Source organism: Gymnodraco acuticeps, unplaced genomic scaffold (assembly GCF_902827175.1).
Source record: "Gymnodraco acuticeps unplaced genomic scaffold, fGymAcu1.1, whole genome shotgun sequence".
Taxonomy (NCBI): Eukaryota; Metazoa; Chordata; class Actinopteri; order Perciformes; family Bathydraconidae; genus Gymnodraco; species Gymnodraco acuticeps.
Genome location: NW_022991584.1, coordinates 1,820,710 through 1,844,930, shown reverse-complemented (window position 1 = coordinate 1,844,930; position 24,221 = coordinate 1,820,710). Strand labels below are relative to the sequence as shown.

At 40.4% G+C, this 24,221-nt stretch overlaps 2 protein-coding genes across 3 annotated transcripts; one reads left to right on the top strand and one right to left on the bottom strand.

Annotated features, from left to right (window-relative positions):
• The first annotated feature begins 9,215 nt into the window (after nt 1-9,215).
• Nucleotides 9,216-15,513, top strand: baalcb (BAALC binder of MAP3K1 and KLF4 b). 2 transcript variants are annotated; one of them, XM_034197656.1, is made up of 5 exons: nt 9,216-9,374; nt 9,984-10,153; nt 10,691-10,908; nt 12,763-12,962; nt 13,489-15,513. In XM_034197656.1, the coding sequence occupies exons 3-5, from the start codon at nt 10,728-10,730 to the stop codon at nt 13,651-13,653; spliced, it is 546 nt and encodes a 181-aa protein (XP_034053547.1). In that variant the 5' UTR covers nt 9,216-9,374; nt 9,984-10,153; nt 10,691-10,727; the 3' UTR covers nt 13,654-15,513. The 2 variants fall into 2 exon arrangements, with proteins under 2 accessions (XP_034053547.1, XP_034053546.1); XM_034197655.1 differs by having other exon boundaries at nt 9,217-9,374; nt 10,687-10,908.
• On the bottom strand, nt 13,336-22,156 carry nme6 (NME/NM23 nucleoside diphosphate kinase 6). The gene is made up of 6 exons (XM_034197654.1): nt 21,928-22,156; nt 21,573-21,668; nt 20,748-20,850; nt 15,670-15,709; nt 14,805-14,965; nt 13,336-14,681 (listed from the first exon to the last, which is right to left on the bottom strand). Exons 2-6 carry the CDS (start codon nt 21,663-21,665, stop codon nt 14,530-14,532), a joined length of 549 nt encoding a protein of 182 aa, XP_034053545.1. The 5' UTR covers nt 21,666-21,668; nt 21,928-22,156; the 3' UTR covers nt 13,336-14,529.
• Nucleotides 22,157-24,221: the final 2,065 nt, after the last annotated feature.

The following is a 24,221-nucleotide window of genomic DNA, read 5'->3' as shown; positions in this document are numbered from 1 at the left end:
AAACGAATAAATAAAAACAAGGATAATTGTGTGTTATTGTTGAGTAAATAAGGAAAAAAAGATTTTCAAAAATACAGATTTCAGTATTTTGAAGCTCTAAGCCCCATTTATTTTCCTCACAGACGGGAAAAAAAGTCCGACATTATACAATTTAAAATAAAAACATAAAACACTGGCATGTAATTTACGTTATAATAAATAGAATGGTTTTGAATAATAGATGAGAGTAAAATCTACGTCACTTTACAGCCCACCCAGTTTTGGGGAAACCAACGCTGTCATTTGAACGGCGATCAAGCCTGAAGCCACAGAGCTCTTCTTTTACTGTCCTTTCTTCTTAGAGGAAGTACAGAAACACGTAACTCTGGATTTGTTTTAATGTTTGAGGTGCAATAAACGACACAGCAGCTTTTTGGCATGTTAAAAACTATTATTTTCTGCCGCTCATGAGAGTAACAGCTGGAGAAATTACAGCCTCGCCTACTGATTTCAAATGTGTGCTCTAAAATTATATTTATAAATGACTATTATCATTATTATAAGCAAGACAATAAATGGCAAAGATATGTAGAAAATAAACGTATTTAAGATACGTTCATAAGAAACGTAACGTGGGAGAAAATATGCTTCTAGAAGATATGTAGAAAATAAACGTATTTGAGATACGTTCATAACGAACGTAACGTAGGAGAAAATACGTTTCTAGCTAAACGTAATTGAGAATGCAGTTTAGTTCTGTGGGAACGTAATTTTTAGGAGACAGGGTTGGCAAGTGAGGAGCGGTATCTCAAACTGTTTTCCAAAACAGAAGTCCCACTTGTGAATCTGAGGAAGGTCAGTGCCTACATCTTCTCCATCCCATGTAGCAATGCCCATACAGAATGTGTGTTCTCAATGATGACCTCAGCATGGAGAAATTAGAGAAATCGTTTGGATGTGGACAGTGTCAAGGCAGAGATGCAAATTTGTGTCAACTTCACATTTGAGTGCACAGACATGTACCAGAGACTCCTTACAAACAAAAAACTCTTGGAAGCAGCCAGGAAAGGGCAAAAGTATCGAAAATAGACATTCAACTTGTGGTTAGTACACTAGTCTCATTGTGTTTTGAGTGTGAAGGATTCAGTGAAGCCAGGATAAAAACTAAAAGATAATCCCAAAGTGTCAAGTGTCAAGATGCCAACATTTAGGATTCTTTTAATCGTGCATCGTGCTCCTACACAGGAACAACACTGGTGCACACATTTATATTTATTTATCCCCATACAAATCTCACAAATAGCATATGCAGCAATGTCCCCTGACACCAAAAATAATCCCTTTCTGCGCCTAGCAACACACAGTGATGTGTCACTTTTTAATACTTTTACATTTCACCTCACTAAGGCTGATATACCGTACAGTCAGAGACATAAGAGCAGCGGACCCGTTCGTCTGCACCCACTTTAAATCATTTCTGACATCAGCCCAGGCACTCCCTTTCCTGACAAACGTGTCTCCAGCCTCTTCTTGCTTATAACCTTATTTAACTCGCATCATTGTGAGCACCTAAACATGTTTAGACCAGTCGTAAATGGGTTTCACCGATGCAAGACCTTAGCAAACAGCGTGTTGTAGCATTATAAATGGGAACATCCTAATCATAAGGGATTGTACTAATAATCTTCCGTTATTTTCAGAATTGGGTTCACTTTTAGGCCTTTCCTGTCCTGTCGGTTTGAGTTGTGAGGAGCATACATCAGGATACAAGCTGTGGATGTTCCCTGTTCCCATTACGGTGAATCAGCAGTGTATGAAACAATCCCATCTGCCGCACCGCCTGCACCTTTTCATTCTTACACACACGTCTGCCTCTATAACCGGGATTCATTTTGGTGTGTATTGATTCGGTATGAGAGAGGGGGGTGTTGCATCTCAGGAGAGGAAGCAGAAAGTGTTTTTTGGTTTAAATAGATCTCCCGCTCAAAAATCACTCGATTGTAAAGCAATATCTCAACATCAGCAAGTGTTGCAGCACAGGGATTAAAAATAAAACAGCCCAAAATGATTTGCTAAACCAGTGTTCGTGGATGGTCCCCGGGCTCAGCAACAAATCATCACTGTCACCTAGCGACAGCACTCAGAGTTTAATTAGAGCGTCTAGATATCAGTTTGGAGTTGGATGGTAATCTCTTTTAGGGCACTCGTGGTTGTGTTGCGGTCTCTGTATAATTTCATAAATATATGATGTATCCCCAGTCAATGACACCAAAATATGGAGGGTTTAATTCAACTGCTATTGCTTTTTGTCAGTTATTAGTTTTACTCACCACAAATGACATTGTTGCCATAAGATAATAATGTAAATCAATTAACAAATGACCTTTTTAAAAGATATTCGGATGAAAAAATAATGAAACAGCCTAATCTAATGAGTACTTTTGTAGGACAAGTGTCATGTGTTTTTGAATGATCATATCTTTAATTAACATTTGAACCGTATTCTACAAATTGAATGTTTTGAGGATCCACAGATAATTGTATGCCTTTCGTATTAAAAATGAATCTAAATTAGCTCTTTGTTTGATCTTATTGACTTTATAAATGTCTCACTGCGAGAACATTGTCATTGCTCAAAGAGTACAGAGCGAATAATTACCCAAATGATCTCTTTGGCTCATTAGCTTCTGATGGCAGTCAACATTAAGTCACTCTCAACCAATGACAGAAATGATGCTGTCAAAATGTCACTCATGCTGGGAGATATGTCTGTAATTAATCACAGTAAAAAAAGAAAACATTTAAATTAATTCAGAGTATACCGAATGTGTGTTAATGTGTGTGTTAGCATTTGTTAACAACAGTACCTACAATAAATGTCCACTAAAATAATATGTTCTGCTTTATTTCAACAACCATTAATGATTTAATAATCAATCATTGTTATCAATCCAACAAAAAAACTCTAAAGAAATCTATACAACAAAGCTTTGTTTTATAAACATAGATAATAGATTATATTAATCCATGTTAATGATGCATAAAGCAGGTGAATGGAAAGGTTAGGCTTTACTTTCGCAAAGTTCTCTTTAAGCTAAATGCTAACATCAGTTTATATCCGATATGATTGGTCCCCGATCAAAGAACTCTACTGATTATGGGGACCTCTCCCACAGGCTCAAATTCCCACTTACACACAGATTTGAAATGTGACCGTGGCATTTAATGAACAACTTAATATTCCCCCAAGGACGTGTTACTCACTTAGCCTTAGCATCCATTTTATTGCCACTCTAAAGGCCAATCATCTACGTTGGGCTCATATAACTAACGGCTAAAGCATACCTATTGATTGTGTGGTTCCTATGGCCTTTAAGGCAGATATTACATCATAATAAGGTTATTACCATGACATTTGTTCAGCCTGTTATCACTGCAGGAAGAACCTCACTCATTTACATGTAGGCCGATTTTGTCCTTTGTTCGAAGTTATTCTGATACCAGGATTTGAGTGTTTATACTTTAGCCCTGAAATGATCAGTGATGTGTAGTCTTTAACACTATTCGCCCTCTCCACCTTTTGACAATTGATTTGGTCAAAGGATTTCTTGATAATAAAGTCACTTATGGTCTTTAACTGCTTGAATGGTACATTTTCTATGCTCTTGTAAGCTTTTTAATTTCACTAGGAAGTACATCCACATAGCTTTTGAGGATCCCAGAAAGAGGCGCTGGATATTTTCTGTCTGTCTTTCATTTTATGGACGAGTGCAGCATATTTGTGTTAATACTGCAAACAATGCCTTCTTCAAGCATACAAACTTGCAAACAAGGTAGATGACCATTTGTAGAAGGTTACAGACATTTTTTTTGTAAAACATCCAACAAATCACACAGGGAAAAACTATTGAGCTTACAGCTTGTTGACTCCCACACTTTATCACCCTTTTTATTTCCACATTTTGGCTTCATCAGAGTTTCCCAAGATAATTTCCCTAAAACTAAAAAAAGATTCTGTCCCAGGAAATTCCATGAATACTAATGCTCCGTTCTGCGCTTCCTAAGCCCCCACTAATGCCCTTTCTGGAATATTCCCTGCCTTTGATAGGATTAGAGTTGTGTGTTTAGCAGGATAAAACGAATGAAGCCAATAAAGTGCAAAGGCTGCATTTACGGACCAGCCTTTACCAGAATTTAAAAGGCGGAAATATCAATTGAGGCTAAAGATCGATTTTAGCACTTCCCCTGATAATTTAAATGACAGTAGGGAAAATTACATAAATCAGTCATGGAGAATGACTCTGTTATGGTGGCAATGTTAATCATTTTTAGGTCAAGTTTTGACACGTACACTTTGGAAGTACCATTTTTCTTCTTAAAGAGATAAAAGGTTGATTCATCAAGAGAAGATGAAATATATTAATTAAATTAAACCCTGAAGATATATATATTTATACTTAATGATGCTGTGCTTTGCAGTTACTTATTCCAGTTTCCATTAACGCAGACATCCTACGTCCCATATATTTATTTATATATATATAGCTGCAAGTGTAATGATTTTTATGAATTGTACAGCCAAGGCTCTTTCTAAGGTTTTTTAAGTCGACTATCTGCAAGAAAGCCAGGCGAAATAGTGAATGAAAGGCTGCATGCTTCTGAGCCGCTCTTATCGTTCCTTAAAAGCAAATAAAAGCTTATGATCAATAAACCCATTCACATGTCATTACCACTTTTGCCTGGAATGAAAGTAACCCCCCCCCCTGCTTATTTTAGTTATAGTGGCGCCTCTCCTCTGAAGCACTCTGCACTAATGAAAAGGTGTTATGTTGGCTCTGACGAGATGATGGATTGAAAGAACAGCACCTCTTTAGAAATCTCTGGCACGTCTCTACATAGGGGGAGACTGCTGTTGCCAGTCAGAGGAGAAGAGGCACGTCTCTGCCAGAAGAAGAAAAAGCCCCAGAGATGTGATTGATGCCACTGAACCACAATCGCCAGGCAAAGCTCAATCTGGATAAGCTGCTCGTTGTCCCGCTGCAAGCTCCAATATCCACAATTTGCTGATAGAATCTGGACAAGTGAACATGATAATGTGTGTGAGTGTTTCGTTGTTTTCCAAGGTGAATGAATGTCAAGAAAATTACATTTTTGGTTGGAATTGTATTCTTTTTGGCATTAATTGGGACAAAGTAGAGACCAATTTCACACGAAAATGTAATGACTGCAACAATGCTTGGTCCTTTGTGATTGGAGTGAACTTTCCCCCTCTGCTCTCCCTAAAAGCATCCTAATTAGTTTTCCAGAGCAGTAACCAACTGGCTGACTCACTGAAATCCCAGAGAAAGTTTGGATTTGGCTGCCTCGCTGCTTGCTGCATATTAGCTCATTCACTCCCCCTCCTGACAGAACTTGCCAGAAAAGAGTTATTTTCTCCCCGCAAAACTTTGCAAATCAATGGAAAGTGCATATTATTCGCTATCAACCTTGACCAGCTGTTAAAAATGAAGCAGTGGGGGATGAATGTGGAGGCCAACTGCATGGCAGAGTTTGGTTTAACAACCCACTATATAAAAATGTGCTTCTATTCATGGACATGAATGACACATTTCTGTTGAAGAATCATGAAGACCATAGCTGAGGACACAATGAACCCGAGTGAATTTTCAGGAAAATGGGCATATGTCACTTAAAAACGTACCTACCTAATTATAAAGTTAATTAGTTTCTGATTTGTTATCAGTGGAGCCATGTTGGTGTCAGCCTGAGACTAGAGACTTGGACTCACATAAGACTTTCCTGTAATTCACAAAAAATAGGACCTTACTTTCACAACTCTGTGGCAAGGCTTGACTCAAAATACTTGCAGTCTTGCAGATTTTTAATGATTGAATATTTTTTATGATAAATCCCCTACTAAAAGACCCATTTTGTAATTGGTTTTCTATTGGTGCAATAAAGCAGCAGAATAACTGGACTTACAACCAAGCATAAATACATCATCCAAAATGGCAACACTGTGGTTTAAAGGAATAATACTGCATTTAATATGCAAGTAAACGTCGAACTGATTAATAATAGGCTTTAGAGCACTATTAATGTATGCTGCTGTGATTTTATAGAGCGCTTGTTTTTAGAGCCAGTGTAAGAAAATTGGTCACAAAGCACTAGACCATTTTCATGCATTAGTTCAGTAAGATGATATAAGACCTTGCAAATAAAAACAAAACAGACTTTTTTCTGATAGATTGTTATGTTGAAAATACAGGGAGGATGCAATTGTTTTTGATATTTTACAGTTTTTTAGATAAACACAACTAAAACAACAAATGTTCAATACCCTCTTTAAAATAGGTTTGCAGTGGCAAAAAACAACAACACAATGCATACTATTTTGTGTACTGTAACGGCATGGCTTTGTTTGCTGTAATAATGTTATGTAACAAATGTGCATATATATAATGCCTAACCTTAGGAATTAGTTAGTGAATGGTCCTGTTTAGCTGATTTCTGATTTGAAACTCTGGGTTAAGTCTGCCAGGTTAAAAGAGAGCCACCTTGAAAATAACCCAAACTTTGTAGTATAGCCTTCTTTTCTTGTGAAGTGTGGATGTTATATACAGATATTATCTAACGAAGTAGAAATAAAACAACATAAAAGCACCTCACTGTTCTAGTGTTCACACGTTTGATTCAAATTGTGTGTTTAGAGCTGTTCATGTAACTCCTGAAAGAAAGCAAAACGGTGTATTTCCAATTGAATGGTCGTCATTCAGAGACATAAATATCTCACACAAAACAACATTAAACCAGCTCTGCTCAGTGTATCACAGACTGAAAGCAAGGCTCCCGATGGCATTAATCCTAACTTACATTTTGTTATAAGATTCAGTGGAAGGCGTCCTTGTTTGCAGTTGAACTCTCACCCATGATTCATGCCAGTAGCGTCTGGCAGCGCGCCACATTAATCGCCGGGGTAATGGGGAGACAGGCCTATTGACCAGTGGTCCAATAGGACAGAGGTGCAGGACATACAAATCAAAGCTGTCCAGCCTCATATTGACCAGACTGTCCCCAGGAAGCAAGATTCATTGTGTTTTGTGACCTGGGCTGAGGGAGAAAGTCACAGGGATTTGATTCAGCTCAGACCAAAATAAAGCTTGAATATGTATGAAAAGGGCAGGACTCCAATTGGTAGTTTAATCCTTTAGATAATCCCCCACAGTGTCTAAATAAATGTGGTGTCTGTGTTTCTACTTTCCAACTGAGTGCTTTTTCGCTCATGCATACTCTGTATATATTTACAGAGTGGAGGTTCAGTGGTGCATGGTAAGTGATGAAGTGCAGTGTTGACTTGTTGATGGTTTGGGAATAAATGTTCTCTTCTGTCTTTCTTGTCAGTCTCCATTACGAACTGTCCAGTAGTGAAGAAAAATGTAATGTACAGGCCAGAGTTTACACACCGGTAATGCTCACAGCATCAGCAGACCTTCCCAGTAGTTGTAAATCAGATTATCGCGCCTGTATTTTGAAGTGTTTTGTGCATCAAGTATGCTGTACACTGCTTGCCATTACATCTTCCGCTGTGTGACGGGAACAAGTGGTGAGCTGCCCCGTTACTGAATTGATCTTATACAGTTGAAGCGCCATTCCTCATCTGTTTTTAGTAATAAGCTTTATTGGCAGCTGATACATCAAAAATAAATGAACTTCATTCACAGGAGCAGACCTCTCCTTCACAGCGGCTGTGTTTTTCAAATATTATCACTTCCATAAAGCAGGGAGGAATATTGTTTACTGTCTCTTTACGGTTCATTGTGGAAATAAAAAAAAAATAGAAAGAGGGCTGTGATGAATTGGCACTTTGCTGGACATTTTTTTACAAGCAATCAATGGAATGCAGTTTTAGGAATGAATTAGCTTCTACATGGGGAAGTGAATATTACCACATATTGGCAGTACTCCATAAGCCTGATTCACCTAATACATATTGACATCAGGTGCGAATAATAAAATGAATGAAGGCTGACTTCCATCTAGTAGCTCAGGGTCCTTGTGTTGTGAATGCTGGATCAATGCCACACAGCCATGGCTTACTGGTACACTTGAGTACTTGAAATGTTGTTAGTAACACCTGCACTTTTCCTACAAGCCATGTGCAGGTACTTTTTCCCTATTATAGAACTGTTTATCTTTGTTTCATGCACCTGAGATGATACCTTGAAAAGATTTAAAAGGGTCACCTATCACATCTGAGCTTTATAGATATACCAGCTCTGATTAAGGTCTATTGACAAATAACTTAAACTGGGATATGTCAATGAAATCAAGTGTTCTTGTGTTCATTCACTTAACATTTGCACACAGCACTGTGCGATAGAGTATGGTGAGTCTGAAATGTGTTGCTAAGATTTATAGATACCAACCAACAACCACCAAAAACACAAACATTATTAGCCCCCTAACACATTGTTAAAGGGTTTATTTGTAATCTGGGAACTATAGTCATTTATTTACCAGCACAGTTCTTTGAGTAAAGGAGTGGGCAGTGACTGTCCCCTTGTGGGCAGAAAAGTGAACATCTTATTGGTGTTAGGGGCATCATGTATTGGGTCACAGGTTTCCAATGATTAGACAAAATGTTTTTTTTGAAAGCTTAACAACTTGACAATTAGTCAATCTACCCCTCATATTCAAGCATGATTAATAATTATTAATTGGGAAAATGTCAGTAGAATAATCATAGCTTTTCTAATTGTAATAGTGCTGCAATTGACTCCTATTTTCATTATCGATGAATCTGCCTAATATGTTTACTCGATTAATGGTTCAGTCAGTTATTGAAGAGCCAGCATCCTAGTTTCTCTCAGCCCAAGATAATGTTTACATTGATATAAAACAGAAAATAATAAAACATCTCTACTTGAAGAGCCTGAGAACTCTGTTTTCTATAGAAAATAAACGTCTATTTGCTTACATTCAAAATCACTTGACCGATTAATTAATGATCGATGACTCATCGTTGCAGCCCTAATTTTCAGTTACACCATTAATTTAGCAGTTAAGGTTCAGGTATACATTAGCTGGCTGCAATTGGCCGAAATACAACTAAATTCATTATTATAAAGCAGAAAGTGGAGGACCAGAATAATTTAAAGTTGACCTGGTAACAGTAGAGCCGCCCCCCCCCCCCCCCCCCCCCCCCCACATACCCCGTTTCTGCATGAGAATAGCTGAATCATACTCTCTCTGTAAATCCACCTTTTCTCTGGGGAATTGGAGCGCGTGGTGTGCACGGACGCGTTATCGAGCGGAGGATTTTGATTATTGGCAACATGTCACGCGCCTGTGATGCGACGAGACGCGGGAGCAGCCGGGGCGATACAATCACACCAGTAAGGCTTTATCATATTTTACTCTAAGGTGTTCGTTTTTCACATATAAACCGAACAGAACATTGGAGTATTTCGCGTTTCAGCCTGGCATCATCCAGGGTTTTATTTTTTGATTCATTTCACGCTATAGTTGCTATTTTGTGTTGACCTGTAGCGATAATAGCTGTTTATGATGCGATACGGACTAATATCGGTATTAATGTCCTGCGTATTTACCATTGCCTTTACCTTCTGTAGTGTCTATTTGGATTCCCTAATCGGAACCTAATTGTCGTTATTGAATTGTTAAAGGCTACACCAGGCGATCTAATGATCTATAGGAAATGTACAATACAATTCAGAATTCATCAGTGTCTAATTGATGGTAGGTATTGATTAGATATCGATTAGATAGATTGATAGATATATAGAACAGTTTATTATAAACAACCGTAACGTATATGTAACTGTAGAACAAATACAACAATACAACATTCAATACACAGCAAGCACTTATCCCATAAAAGAGTTAGATGAGTGTCTCTATGGGAGAGTCATTCAGTCTTGTTATGCATCAAACAGAGCAAAGCTTTAATTGCAGTCTGACAGATTTGACTCTTCCTTTCTCAGGTGACTTGCTGGATTTGGTGATGATGGTGCCTTTGGATGCTCATGGAGAACTGTAAACAAGATTGAGTCAACAAAGAAGGGACCTCTCAACCTGCTATTTAAAGGAAATAAGTCACTGGAGGCTGATCTTATGAGGACATTGGGTTTTTAACACAGCTGCGTGCTGTTCTGTAAGTATTATGAGACTTATTCTGGTAAAATGTACAGAATGTAACTGTAAAGTATATTATATGTGTGGCCTGCAACACTTTTTTCATCCAATTATGTGCCAAAAAATCTTCTATACCATACCTTATATCATTTCCCAAAACCCATAGGCCACAACTGTAACACCTGGTAAAATACAGTTCAATGAATTGTCATTATGAATTGTATCTATGATTGGTATTGATGCAGCACTGCCACTCCCAAAACCTGAGTAATTGTATTTTAAACTGGGCTCTCCTTAACACACAATACATTAATCTATTCTCAAAATACACATTTACTTTTTACATTTGACTACATTTTCCAGTAGCTTCATTTCTAATATATCATTTAGCAGTGTATGTAATCTTAAGAATAAAATATATTGTTTCCGAATCATCATGAATCTTTTATGTCTAGAAGGGAAAAGTGTCACTCAGTCGATATCACAGCTTCCTACAACAAAATCCATTGTAAATCAAATCTGTTTCTGCTTTTCCTTTAATCCGTGCTGAAGAAAGGTCCAGGTGGGAAGCTACACCGCCCCGAGGCATAGCTATGGGCTGCGGGGGGAGCAGGACCGATGCTCTGGAGCCTCGGTACCTGGAGAGCTGGACCAAGGAGACGGAGTCCACGTGGCTGACCAGCACCGACACCGACATCCCCCTGTCCTCCATCCAGAGCATCCCCTCCGAAAACTCTGAGGCTGGCTTCGCATCGGAGAAAACAATCACCCCTGGTAAGGAGAAGGAATTAGAGTCGAGTGGTTGGATAACTGAATACTTAATTGGTCTCAAGACGGGGAAAAGGCAGTAATTGAACTGCTGAACAAAGGAATAATACATTTATAGTTGTATGAATAAGTGCTTTGTTAGGCTCCGACTGCAGAGTATGGTATATGTGAAATTCCAATCCGTTTCTGTTTAATTGTGAATATGTTCGTTAAAATAAGCAATGTTTTTTATTTACTTGGGCTGAAAATGTGCTTTTGTTTGTTCCTTTATTTACACCGGGCTAGAAGAGCTCATGTTTATGCTGTAAGTAACATTATTATGAATGAGTGGGCTTCCTAACACTCTAAACATCAAAGTGAAGTGTGACACTCTCTGTAAGGAAAATCCTGTGTGTGTTTTCCTTTTGACGTCAAACATTTTCAGAGGTTTTTCACGGCTTTTACAAACAACAAGCCATTGTGCACACAGCAAATTGAAAAAGGAAATTGAAAAACTGTTGCAATGCCCCTCGTGCTGTAGCTCAGGGTTATGTACGGCCCAAGGATGTGCAGCAAACCATTTTTTCAGTTAGTCACCATACAACTCAGAAACAAATGCATCCCACTACCATTCTGCCATTGTTCTTCTTCTTGTTATGCACTAAATTGCGGGTGTGCTTTATTTGAAGCCGGGAGGAAATTAATCAGTAAATGCACGTAATAGGCAACATCAAAAGCCACGGTCCTGAGACAGGACTTGGCTCTCATGGCAACAGATACAGCTGCTGTTGAATGAAGGCCGAGGAGCCTTGATGTAATTGTGAAGGCAATTCAGTTAAGGTCTACTCAGAGGAGATAAAACAGAAACACAATCGGCCAAATGAATCAGCAACTATCAACCACAAAGCTTGTATTAAACAGTTGTGAGACTATAATGTAAATTAAATGTACATCTGTAGTATGTAGTGGTTATCTTTAACATTAACCGTGCATTTTCTTTAAAAAGTCTTTGTTCTGTCTTTGGTGAGTCCCTAAAAAGCCTGAATATTTACTGTATGTTCACACATTGCTGAGGAAGGTGAACATCCGTAAAATGCCATCATCCAGATGATTTAACTCCCACTTGACATGCACACCAAATACCGCTCCAGAGTGATATTCCGAGTGTTTCCATTATTCATGACACTTCACACACTGTAGTTCAGAGGTGGCAGTAATGCACCTGTAAGCCATCAGAAAGCTCAGACCTGTGACTAATGCAGTGCTATTTACAAATAACACACTTCTACACTACAGGAATCATAATCAGTGGGATACTATAACAGTTATATTGGCATGGCTGGTTATTTTGAATGGGAAAAAACCTGTGATGTGCTGAAAAGCTGAGAAAGGGGATTCCAGATTTGTAAATAGCAATTATCATGGAGCAGAATCCCCTGATTACCCTGTCTATAGAGATCCAGTAACACTTTATCAGCTTTATTATCTATTTCATGTACAAACATGCTACTGTTTAAGCTCTTTAATTACTTCTTATTTTAGCATGTCAAATAATATAGGAAAAGAAAACTCCCTTCTGCTATTCCCTTATGAGTCTTTCATCCCTATTCTTTATATCATTTCTTGAAAACCTATTAGAAGTCAATATAATTCATGTTTTATACATTTTGTTTATGGTATTCATGCTATTAAATGTATGTTTTCAAGTAAAAATATTTGTGTTACCCGAGTATCACACACCTATGAATGAAGGACCTTGTCATGTGTGCTTTTGTTAAACATGTGTAATCCCATCAGGTAACAGGAACCCCAGTATGAGGGTTACTGATTAACCCACATATCCTGGATTGTAAAGCAAGCTGAGGTTTTGTTTTCTTGTAGTTCCAGATTTCTTCGAGGAAGGCCTCCCTCTTCCTGCTCAGGCGTACCTGAAGGTCTGCTCGGCCGTGTCTGAAGCCAGTCTGAGCGACGAGAAGCCGGGCAGCCCCCCTGCTCTAATGGGCTCTCCCCCCAAAGAGGCGGTGATACTGTCATCTGGAACCACAGTGCAGCGCAGAAGTGTGCTACACACTGAGGAGATTGTAAGACTTTCCCCACATTTAGAATATGTCACAGCACTTTTTCTTATGTATCCATTTCTCGGGTATGAGTATTGCATTGTGGGAAACACCATTATTTGCCAGGTGTGTGAATCAAACCATTCACTTTTACCAATGTATGTCCTGCTCATTGCTGGAGCTGAAACAATAAGTGATCAAATTCATAACTAGATTGTCAGAAAGGTAAGCAGCAATCTAGTATATTTTAAAGGAAACATTTCCTGGTTCCAGCTTCTCAAATATGGACATGTTGATGCTTCTCTTGATCAAGTAAGATTAATTGATACATATTTGTACACAAGTTAACATTGTCAGAATGTTGGCACCTGTCTGTGCTAAATATAGTCCATAAATGATCAGTTAATCAATTTAATTAAACGTATATATAAACAAACAAATGTGTAGCTCTCATGCCACCATCTGCAATCTAAACACATGCACAATCTTTACAACAAAGTTGGTATACATTTGTAATATCCCATGTTCCTCCTTCCTTCATCATCATCAGACTAAATGGCAGGACAATCGGATGTCGACCAAGCAGGTGACCATCACAGTGACGCAGAGCATCCATCAGGTGGACAAGAACGGGAAGGTGAAGAAGTCCCTCACCACCTACGAGGTTATGAAACCCTCGGAAAACCTCAAACAGGTGAACACAGAAAACACCTGAGAGCAGGGGACACTGGAAGAAGCTGAACTAAAAGAGATGACAAAGTGAACTGATGGAGTCTTTGTTTCAAATCTGACGGCTGATGGAAGCGCAGGAGGGATGAGACTCTGAGCTGTACAATATAGCTAGTCCTGACAACATGGCGGATTTTCTTCTTTAAAAGTATACACTGTATAATGTTATGGTTCCTGTGACTACATTGACATGATAAACTGTAGATTAGTCATAGAAAATACAAAACATGACAGTACATACAGTATCAGACCTGAAAAACATACGAGGACAGGAAATAGCTTTTGGGCAAATGTTGAATTTCTTAAGTGAACTACAATCTAAAACGCGTTCTCATCCACATGTTAGGAGGCTTTGAGGATAGATGCGTTGAATCAAATGAATCAAATATAATTTGTAATTGTTCATCCCAACATATATGAATACACAACATGTAGTTGCTGCTGTGCTACGATCTGTAGGGCTCAGGAAAATGATTGTGATGATTGCACTATTTACAGTGAAGCTTGGACGGGAGTTAGTGCCAACGGTGTGGAACATTGTCCTCTACGTTGTGTCGGTTTTTACAGAAAGGTGTTGCATTTTCTTATATAGTAATTTCTTGTTTAATAAATTAAACGAAAACATTAATGGTACTTCATTTATACGACTTATAAGCTTTCTATAGTCAAGGAAAGTACAAAGACTAGGGATAAGCATATTGGCACTTGACACATGTACGTTTAGGGATGGTCACATAATCAATTTTATACAGAGCATGTAGGATTGAAGCATCTTTTCTGGCAGATGGCATTTGTGTGAGCAAATGGACAAACAATTGCAGACTTTCTACGTAGTCTTGAGGGATTCTGAGCAGTTCTGAGGTCAGCTTTGGGTTGAAAGAGTGTGTATCTGTTTTTGATCGTCATAATGTATTTGTCCAGATCTGAACAATGGCTCCTCTTTGTCCATCCACTCCTCCATACAGAAGTCTGGGAAGAAGAAATCGATTTCTCTCCGTGCCGACTCAATGGAATCTGAAGAGGAATGAGATAATACAATTTTAAAAAACTCGGTAATCAATATGTCATTTGACAGCTCGTAATAATACAAAAGCAATGTGTTTTTTTACATACTGTATGTCAATGCATTCCTCCTACCTGAGCCATGAGTGGTGTTTCGTGTGTCTGTGAGTCCAAATTGGCCCCTGATAGACTCGGGCGCTGTGTATCTGGCTCTGAAAACTTTAGTTGGCCCCATCAGTTCTCTCCAGTGACGTATGGCATCCTCTCTGGCTAAAAGGTACGCTCGCATCGGACCACTGAGAGGAAACACAACATCAAGTTTGAGAAGTCATGAATCACAGCCAATTATCACGCCATGTAAGCCGATAGCAAAACCACACTCTGCTCTGTGTTTTTCCGACGTTCAATTTTAACACTGGATGCTTTCCATGCTTCAACAGAGAGGCAACAATGGACTTGAATCCAATCTATCCACTCCAAAACCTCCTGGGAAGATCGTGTCCAGGAATTAATATTGGTCTATCAATTTGATCTCTAAACAATGCCGACTGGAACCGGGCACAGGATGTTTTCTAATGTCTTCAATAACGCTGAAGGCATCCAGAGAAAGGTTGCTGTGGCAACTACCTATTGACTGCTGCGAGGGCACAATAATGACACTGTGTTTACGAGAACCTTTTTGCAATCCAGAGGAGCTCACGTGGAGCTTTTGTCAGCGGGCTTCATGGTGACTTTCATGAATATTGCTCCACGGCTGTTGTCCGCTGATAATTCAAACTCCTGTTGTGAAGTTCCAGAAAATGATTCATTGGTGACTTGCTGAGCATAAAATTAGAGCATCATATATTGACGTGTGCTGTTTCTGAGTCAGTAATAGTGGGTTATTTGGTATGGGACTTACAAGTCTCTATTATTACATTTCAACTGCAACAGACAAGTTTTTAACAAAGTAAATCATTCAACGCTGTCATGGTTTGGAAGTACACATATGATGGCTTACCTTGACATGAATTCAACTAGTCTTTGGTAGAAGAATCGCCCTATGAAGTAAACGGAGCATAATCAATTTTCAAACTCTTTATAAAACGATTTAACAGTGTGAAACTGTTCTTCACTGTCTGACTTTAATGAAAGATATTGTACAGGTACCATCCTCCAGAGCAGTGGTTCTCAACTGGTCAGGCCTCGGGACCCACTTTTTACTTGGTCAATACATCGCGACCCAACATTTTGAAGCACTCAAATCTATTCAACAAAAAATCGTGCTGTAATATATACGCTTTTCAGCATACAATATTAATAAAAGTGAAGTACAGTGCATATATCCCTCATATCCATTACATTACATTACATTGCATTTAGCTGACGCTTTTATCCAAAGCGACTTACAATAAGTACATTCGACCAGGAAGACACAACCTTGAAGAAAACAGAATCATATAAGTACATCAGGTTTCATAGAGCCAAACATTTCAAGTGCTACTCAACTGGCTTTAGATAAGCCAGTCCTTTATTAGTATAAAAGTGCTTTGTTAATAAATCTATCGCTCGAAGTGGAGTCGAAAGAGATGAGTTTTCAGTCTGCGCCGGAAGATGTGCAGGCTTTCTGCTGTCCTGGTGTCAATGGGGAGCTCATTCCACCATCTTGGAGCCAGGATAGCAAACCCACGTGTTTTTGCTGATGGGAACTTGGGTCCCCCTCGCAGCGAGGGCGCAGCGAGTCGTTTGGCTGATGCAGAGCGTAGTGCACGCGCTGGGGTGTACGGTTTAACCATGTCCTGGATGTAGGAAGGGCCAGATCCATTCGCAGCATGGTAAGCAAGTACCAGTGTCTTGAAGTGGATTCTAGCAGTTACCGGAAGCCAGTGAAGGGAGCGGAGGAGCGGAGTGGTGTGGGAAAATTTAGGAAGGTTGAAGACCAGACGAGCCGCTGCATTCTGGATGAGCTGCAGAGGTCGGATGGCACATGCAGGTAGACCAGCCAGGAGGGAGTTGCAGTAGTCTAGGCGTGAGATGACGAGAGCCTGGACCAGAACCTGAGTCGCTTTCTGTGTCAGCTGGGGACGTATCTTCCTGATGTTGTAAAGCGTGTATCTGCAGCAACGGGTTGTAGCAGCGATGTTTGCAGTGAAGGACAGGTTGTTATCTAGGGTCACACCCAGATTCCTTGCAGTCTGAGTCGGGGAAACAATAGAGGTGCCGATGTTGATTGTTAGGTCAAGAGTGGGACAATCTTTTCCCGGAAGGAAGAGCAGCTCAATCTTGTCAAGGTTGAGCTTGAGGTGGTGAGCAGACATCCACTGAGAGATGTCAGCTAGACAAGCAGAGATGCGTGCGACGACCTGGGTCTCTGAGCGGGGAAAGGACAGAATTAATTGGGTGTCGTCAGCGTAGCAGTGGTATGAAAAACCATGCGGGCTAATGACTGATCCGAGTGAGTTTGTGTACAGGGAGAAGAGGAGGGGACCAAGAACAGAGCCCTGAGGGACCCCTGTAGTTAATTGACAAGGGTCGGACTCAGACCCTCTCCAAGTCACCCTGTAGGTACGGTCTTTCAGATATGAGGTGAGGAGGGAAAGTGCAGAGCCTGAAACTCCAAGTTTTTGGAGAGTGCGAAGGAGGATCTGATGATTCACCGTGTCGAATGCAGCAGACAGGTCCAACAGGATGATGACAGAGGAGAGGGATGATGCTTTGGCAGTGTGCAGTTCCTCCGTGACAGCAATGAGAGCAGTTTCTGTGGAGTGACCTGCCTTGAAACCAGACTGGTGCGGATCCAGAAGGTTGTTCTGATGGAGATAACAGGTGAGTTGTTTAAAGACAGCGCGTTCAAGTGATTTAGATAGGAACGGGAGGAGAGAGACAGGCCTGTAGTTTATAACATCAGACGGGTTGAGAGTGGGTTTCTTTAGGAGAGGGTTTACTCTTGCCTCCTTGAGACTGTTTGGAAAGTGACCAGAAGTTAGAGAAGTGTTGATGAAATGGGTGAGAAACGGTAGAAATATCAGGAGCGATAGTCTGAAGGAGGTTTGAAGGGATAGGGTCCAGAGGACAGGTGGTAGGGCGGGCAGAGGTAATGAGGGTAAGAACCTCACTTGGAGAGAGAGGGGAAAAGGAGGTTAGTGTGTTGGTGGAAGGAGGGTCTGGTGACCCAGCGGTGAGTAGAGGTGAGTCAGAAAAAGAAGAGCGAATATCATCAACCTTTTTTTCAAAGTGGGTAACAAAGTCGCTTGACAGAAGTGAGGAGGGGGGAGGGGCTTTTGGAGGGTCCAGAGGGTGGAGAAGATGGAAAATAGTTTTTTTGGATTGGAATAGGAAGATTGGATCTTATCTTGAAAGAAAGTGCTTTTTGCCAGAGAGATCGAAGCAGAGAAAGAGGAGAAGAGAGCCTGATAGGTTAGGAGGTCGTCATGGTGTTTGGATTTCCACCGTTTCCGCTCTGCTGCCCTAAGGACGGTTCTATTAGCACGCAGTGCATCATTTAGCCAGGGAGCAGGAGGGGACTGACGAGCCTGCCGAGATGTGAGAGGACAGAGCGAGTCCAGAGTGGATGAGAGAGTAGAGAGGAGAGTTTCTGCAGCAGAGTTTGAAGGCAGGAGTTGGAACGAGTCAGAGGAAGGGAGGGCTGAGAGCACCGACGAGGCAAAGGTAGAGGGGGAGAGGGGGAGAGGGAACGAAGGTTACGGCGGACAAGTGCAGGATGAGAAGAGATTAGTTTGTTATGTTTGGAAAGGGGTAGAGAGAATGAAATGAAGAAGTGATCGGATGTGTGAAGCGGGTTTACAGAGAGGTTAGAAGTAGCGCAGTTCCTTGAGAATATGAGATCAAGGACATTTCCAGCTTTATGAGTCGGTGGGGATGGAGACAGTGAGAAAGCAAAGGCGGTTAACAGGGATGTTAGTTCGTCTATCTTCCCTGTCTGGAGGTTGAAGTCTCCGAGAAGTACAGCGGGAGGGCCAGTTTCAGGGATGTGTGAGAGGAGATTATCTAATTCCTCCAAGAAGTCCTCCAAGGCGCCTGGTGGACGGTAGAGAACAACAATGGTTAATTGTATAGGATGGGTTACTGTGACGGCATGGAATTCAAAGGTGGAAGGAGTGAAGTTAGGTAGCTTGAAGAGGGAAAAGCTCCATTTGGGAGAGAGCAGGAGACCAGTGCCACCTCCTCTGCCAGTTGGTCTGGGTGTATGGGAGAAGGAATATGCAGTGGAGAGAGCTGCTGGGGTGGATGTGTTAGATGGAGTAATCCAGGTTTCAGTGAGAGCAAGGAAATCCAGAGACTGCAGGGAGGCGTAGCCAGAGATGAAGTCAGCCTTAGGAACAGCTGACTGGCAATTCCACAGGCCACCTGAAACTAGATGTTGGATCTCAGTGGAGCATGTGGGATAGATGAGAGCAGGCCGGTTATATCGATTAGGAGATACACGGGGCCAGTGATAATTGCGAGAAGACACATGAACATTACATTACATTACATTACATTACATTGCATTTAGCTGACGCTTTTATCCAAAGCGACTTACAATAAGTACATTCGACCAGGAAGACACAACCTTGAAGAAAACAGAATCATATAAGTACATCAGGTTTCATAGAGCCAAACATTTCAAGTGCTACTCAACTGGCTTTAGGTAAGCCAGTCCTTTATTAGTATAAAAGTGCTTCGTTAATAGTTCTAACGCTCGAAGTGGAGTCGAAAGAGATGAGTTTTCAGTTTGCGCCGGAAGATGTGCAAGCTATCTGCCGTCCTGATGTCAATGGGGAGCTCATTCCACCATCTTGGAGCCAGGACAGCAAACCCACGTGTTTTCGCCGATGGGAACTTGGGTCCCCCTCGCAGCGAGGGCGCAACGAGTCGTTTGGCTGATGCAGAGCGTAGTGCACGCGCTGGGGTGTACGGTTTAACCATGTCCTGGATGTAGGAAGGGCCAGATCCATTCGCAGCATGGTAAGCAAGTACCAGTGTCTTGAAGTGGATTCTAGCAGTTACCGGAAGCCAGTGAAGGGAGCGGAGGAGCGGAGTGGTGTGGGAGAATTTAGGAAGGTTGAAGACCAGACGAGCCGCTGCATTCTGGATGAGCTGCAGAGGTCGGATGGCACATGCAGGTAGACCAGCCAGGAGGGAGTTGCAGTAGTCTAGGCGTGAGATGACGAGAGCCTGGACCAGAACCTGAGTCGCTTTCTGAGTCAGCTGGGGACGTATCTTCCTGATGTTGTAAAGCGTGTATCTGCAGCAACGGGTTTGTAGCAGCGATGTTTGCAGTGAAGGACAGGTTGTTATCTAGGGTCACACCCAGATTCCTTGCAGTCTGAGTCGGGGAAACAACTGAGGTGCCGATGTTGATTGTTAGGTCAAGAGTGGGACAATCTTTTCCCGGGAGGAAGAGCAGCTCAGTCTTGTCAAGGTTGAGCTTGAGGTGGTGAGCAGACATCCACTGAGAGATGTCAGGAATGGAGAAAATACATATGATTATATCCCTTCACAGAACTAAAGTATGCTTTAAAAAAAAAGGTTTAATGAGCTGATGGAATCAAAGCTGAACTAACATAAAAGGCACACATGCTGAAAACCCAACCCCAGAAGGGGGGTCTGGGGCGATTCTCCCCCAGGATGGGGAAGATTGCTTTACAATCCAGGATATGTGGGTTAATCACATACAGATGGCCAGTCTGCACCGGAAACATTTCTATGCACACGTTATTATTAATAATAATACAAATATTCATTTATTTGTAATCATCTCGCGACCCCCTGTTCTAGAGAAGAGGTTGTTTCTGTTTTTACTTCTCAGTGTGTGGGCGCTACAGCGAAACAGCATACAATGAGTCACTTGTTTTGACCTAGATACACTGCTGGGAAAAGTACTTTTTTAATATTACCAGCTTCTTATTAGAGATGCATTAATATGTGCAGGTACAGCTAATTATAATTGCTTTATATATTATAACCTATAAGAATATATCGTAATTGGGATTTAAAAGGTGTTTAGATAATAGGTATGACAAAACAGACTGCTGGCTAAACTGTGTGGCATTTTGCTCATTTAAATATATTTGAACACATGAGTCGTGTGCACACCTGAATGTTCAACGTAAAACCTCTCAGAGTCCTGTCTCCTCCACACGAGGTCTTTGCATTTAACAATGACAAAGTTGTTGTCCAGTATCCTCTGATGAAGAGCCTGAAAGATAAAATGTTGTTTATATCTTGTTGTACCATATTGTAGCTGATGATAACAATATCCTAAACCTAAATATGTCTAGATCAAAACTGTATATGTGGTACTGTGTGCAGATTTTTTGGACTTGGAGAAGGACTTTTTATATTTTATATTATCTGCAGGAATTGGAGCTGGCAGGGGGGTGATACTTAAAATACACCAAAATATTCTGATACAAAAGGTCCTTCTCCTCATAATTAGGATGACAGTGGTCTAATTTATTGGGAACTTCCATTGACAGAGGTTTTAATAATTTACTCTGCTGTCATTGCTGTGAGGCCTCAGGGCTTACCAAGAAATACCAAGAAAGCAAATGGAGCTTCTTCCAATGACTAAATCTTGTGGAAAAACGAAATAAGACACATAAAATAACCTCACAGTATTATTTATTTACACTTTTTTTCATTTTCTGGGCACTCAATTGGACAGTTGGCTATATGTACGTTTTGAATATGTTGTGTCAATATGTTGTAGGAAAGAACATTTGTTAGATAGTTTTGACATTGTTATTTATTTTGAGGAGGGAGCTAAAATAATATGCGTAGGCCTTAATGTTTATATGATACCTCTGCTCACTCTGGAAGATTAACGTGACAGCAACAGTAAAGGTAGGAATAAAACAGCTTAAGTAGGGGTCTACATGAACAACTTGTAAAGTTAAAACCTCACTAACAGACTCTCACCTCCAGCATCACAGGGTGAGCCACAGCATCTGGTTTGATGACCGCCAGGGTGAGCTGCAGCACTTTGGACAGGCGGCGAGCTGTGAGTAACATCTTCTGCAGAAACCACAGAAATCATAGTTTCTCAATAAAATCACTGAGTAAATTTGTCTTAGCTGATGAAATGAAGCATTAGCTCCCGGTTGCAGCTTTAAGTGTTGAAAATGAAACCAAAAAGTGCCATGTAAACAACATAAGCAAATACGTATTTCCTTGTACATGTATGTTAATCATGCTGATTAACCACAATAACACATTTTAAGAGTAGGCTATAAATATTGCCTCCTTCACTAGATACAGATAATGTGATAGTTACCAGCTTCTTGCCCAAAACAGTCAGTTTGAAGAGGAGAGAGCAGCCGCCATGTTGGAGCAAATATAAACTCGTCACTTTAATATTCAGTCTACACTCCCTGGTTGTAAATACTAGTATTCTCTTTATGTCTTTTTACACAACGTGCTGAATTATTAACGTGTTTTTAACGTAAATATGAGAATATTCGCTGAATGAATCCACGCACAGGTCAGTCCGTCCCGTATTACTGTCCCCGGAAACTAAACCAACACACAACGTTCCTACTGTATCAAAACTCATAAACAATGATCAGTTAAAATGCAGCTGGTTACTATTGGTTACTACTGAAATGTAAATCAAACTCAGTCAGAACAATTTACAATGTGTCAGCCAGGCATATTTTAATCTGTTTATGTTGTCTATATAATGTTATGTCTTTGTGTTTTAAATCAATGCCTGGCTCCTCATATTGACGCTCATAAAATGCTCTTATATGGTGACATAATTTAGACAAACAAAACTTGGGGTCCAGATCAAATCTTTAAGGATTACCCATTACTGAGTAAAATAAACGAAGGAGCCAGTGCCTTACACATTGCAACGGCAGCAATGTGCTTAAATGTCAGTCTTCAAGCTATGAACATTCCCCTCTTCATTGCACTGACTTGCCACGAAAAAGAGAAGCATAAATGCCTTTATCATTTGTCAAAAATACTTGTTTGACGTATTCTTTATTGTTGTTATCCCTGTTGAAAAAGAAATACAAAATACGTATTCCATCTATTGTAGCCTTTATTTATCCAGGTAAAAATCCCATTGAGATCAACGATCTCTTTTACAAGGGAGACCTGCCGCACATTGGTTACACATGTAACACAAAACAAAAAAGGACACATACAACATAATGACAGGGGTACAATTTACAAACGTATTCACAAAGACAGGTACCAGGAGTATCAAATATCAATTCCTCAAGCTATGCTTTAAAATGATGCAGGGGAACCAAAATTCTCATTTATAATATTTGTTGCAGAGTATTCCATGCTAGAGGAGCTGCACACATAAAGGTTGTAGTGCCTAAAACAGTCCTAGCACTTGGTACATGTAATAAAAACACATCCTGGGATCTTAGGCGATAGCTACTTGCGACTCTCTGTGAGATCAGAGAGCAGATGTAAGTTGGTAGTTTACCCAGCATGGCTTTATAAATGAACATGTACCAATGACTGAGTCTCTGAACAGTAAGTGATGGCAGACTTGCCCTGGCATACAGGGTACAGTGATGAGTAAGTGCTTTACAGTTTGTAACAAATCTCAGCGCACTGTGATAGGCGGCATCTAACTTGATCTGGGCAGGTGCATTCATATATATCAAATCACCATAGTCCAGCACTATAAACATGCCTTCATCACAAATATAATTATCCATGTGTTTGTTCTGCATCCATTTTAGAGTTCAATTTAGTTTTAAAACAATTTTCTAATAAAAACAAATCCTTGTCACAACACTAACAAACACAAACAACCTTTTACTAAATAAAACAGTCTTATTTTCCCATTTGATATGCAATTGAGTCACCCTTTAATTTGAAAACGTTCTCTCTGTTGATGAACTATGAATCTTCAAAATAGTGAATAGAATTGTCCTGTTTCAATATCCTCTTTTATTATGAAGCACAAATTAAATCCTTAATGGGTCTTAGATTGTCTCATTAGGGCTTTAAAGTGAAGTTCCCCAGAGCTTCACATTACAAATCATGAAACTAAGTATAGTGAAATGTAAATGTGGTTAATGGCTGAACCATTGATGAGTAGTTACTCTCTATAAGCTGACAGTCTCTTGGGAGAGACCGCAACACGACAGCTATACGCCGGGAATGTGATCAATGTGAGAGATCAGACATACAGTATGAGTTATAAACAGGGAGCACATTCAAGCAATGCAAAATGGCCACACCCTTGAAGAGAGGAGGTTGTGAGTGTGTGTGGGGTTTGACATTCAGACAGAGAGAGAATAGGGGGGAAGAAAGGGGGGATGCATGTCCCACATAGGTCTCTCCCACCTGCCCATGTCATGTGACTTGGGGTGACACCACAGCTGTTACCGCCCATGAGGGGGAGGACAGGGCAAGAGGAGGTGTTGGGCGGGAGAGGGGTTGAATGGATATAGCATTAAAACCTATATGCAAACTGTGTACTTAATAATGTCTTGTATTATTATTATAATTAAACACTGTGCAGTTGTTATCAGGAGTGGAAGTACTCAGGTCATTTACTTAAGTTAAAATAGCACAATGTGGAAATAAAAGTTAAAC

Coding starts and splice junctions, on each gene's coding strand:
- nme6 (XM_034197654.1), bottom strand. CDS start 21,665: ATGTTACTCACAGCTCGCCGCCTGTCCAAAGTGCTGCAGCTCACCCTG. Junction 14,966..15,669: donor CTAGTTGAATTCATGTCAAG/GTAAGCCATCAT, acceptor GTTTCCTCTCAG/TGGTCCGATGCGAGCGTACC. Junction 14,682..14,804: donor AAACACCACTCATGGCTCAG/GTAGGAGGAATG, acceptor ATTCCTCTTCAG/ATTCCATTGAGTCGGCACGG.
- baalcb (XM_034197656.1), top strand. CDS start 10,728: ATGGGCTGCGGGGGGAGCAGGACCGATGCTCTGGAGCCTCGGTACCTG. Junction 10,909..12,762: donor GGAGAAAACAATCACCCCTG/GTAAGGAGAAGG, acceptor GTTTTCTTGTAG/TTCCAGATTTCTTCGAGGAA. Junction 12,963..13,488: donor TGCTACACACTGAGGAGATT/GTAAGACTTTCC, acceptor CATCATCATCAG/ACTAAATGGCAGGACAATCG.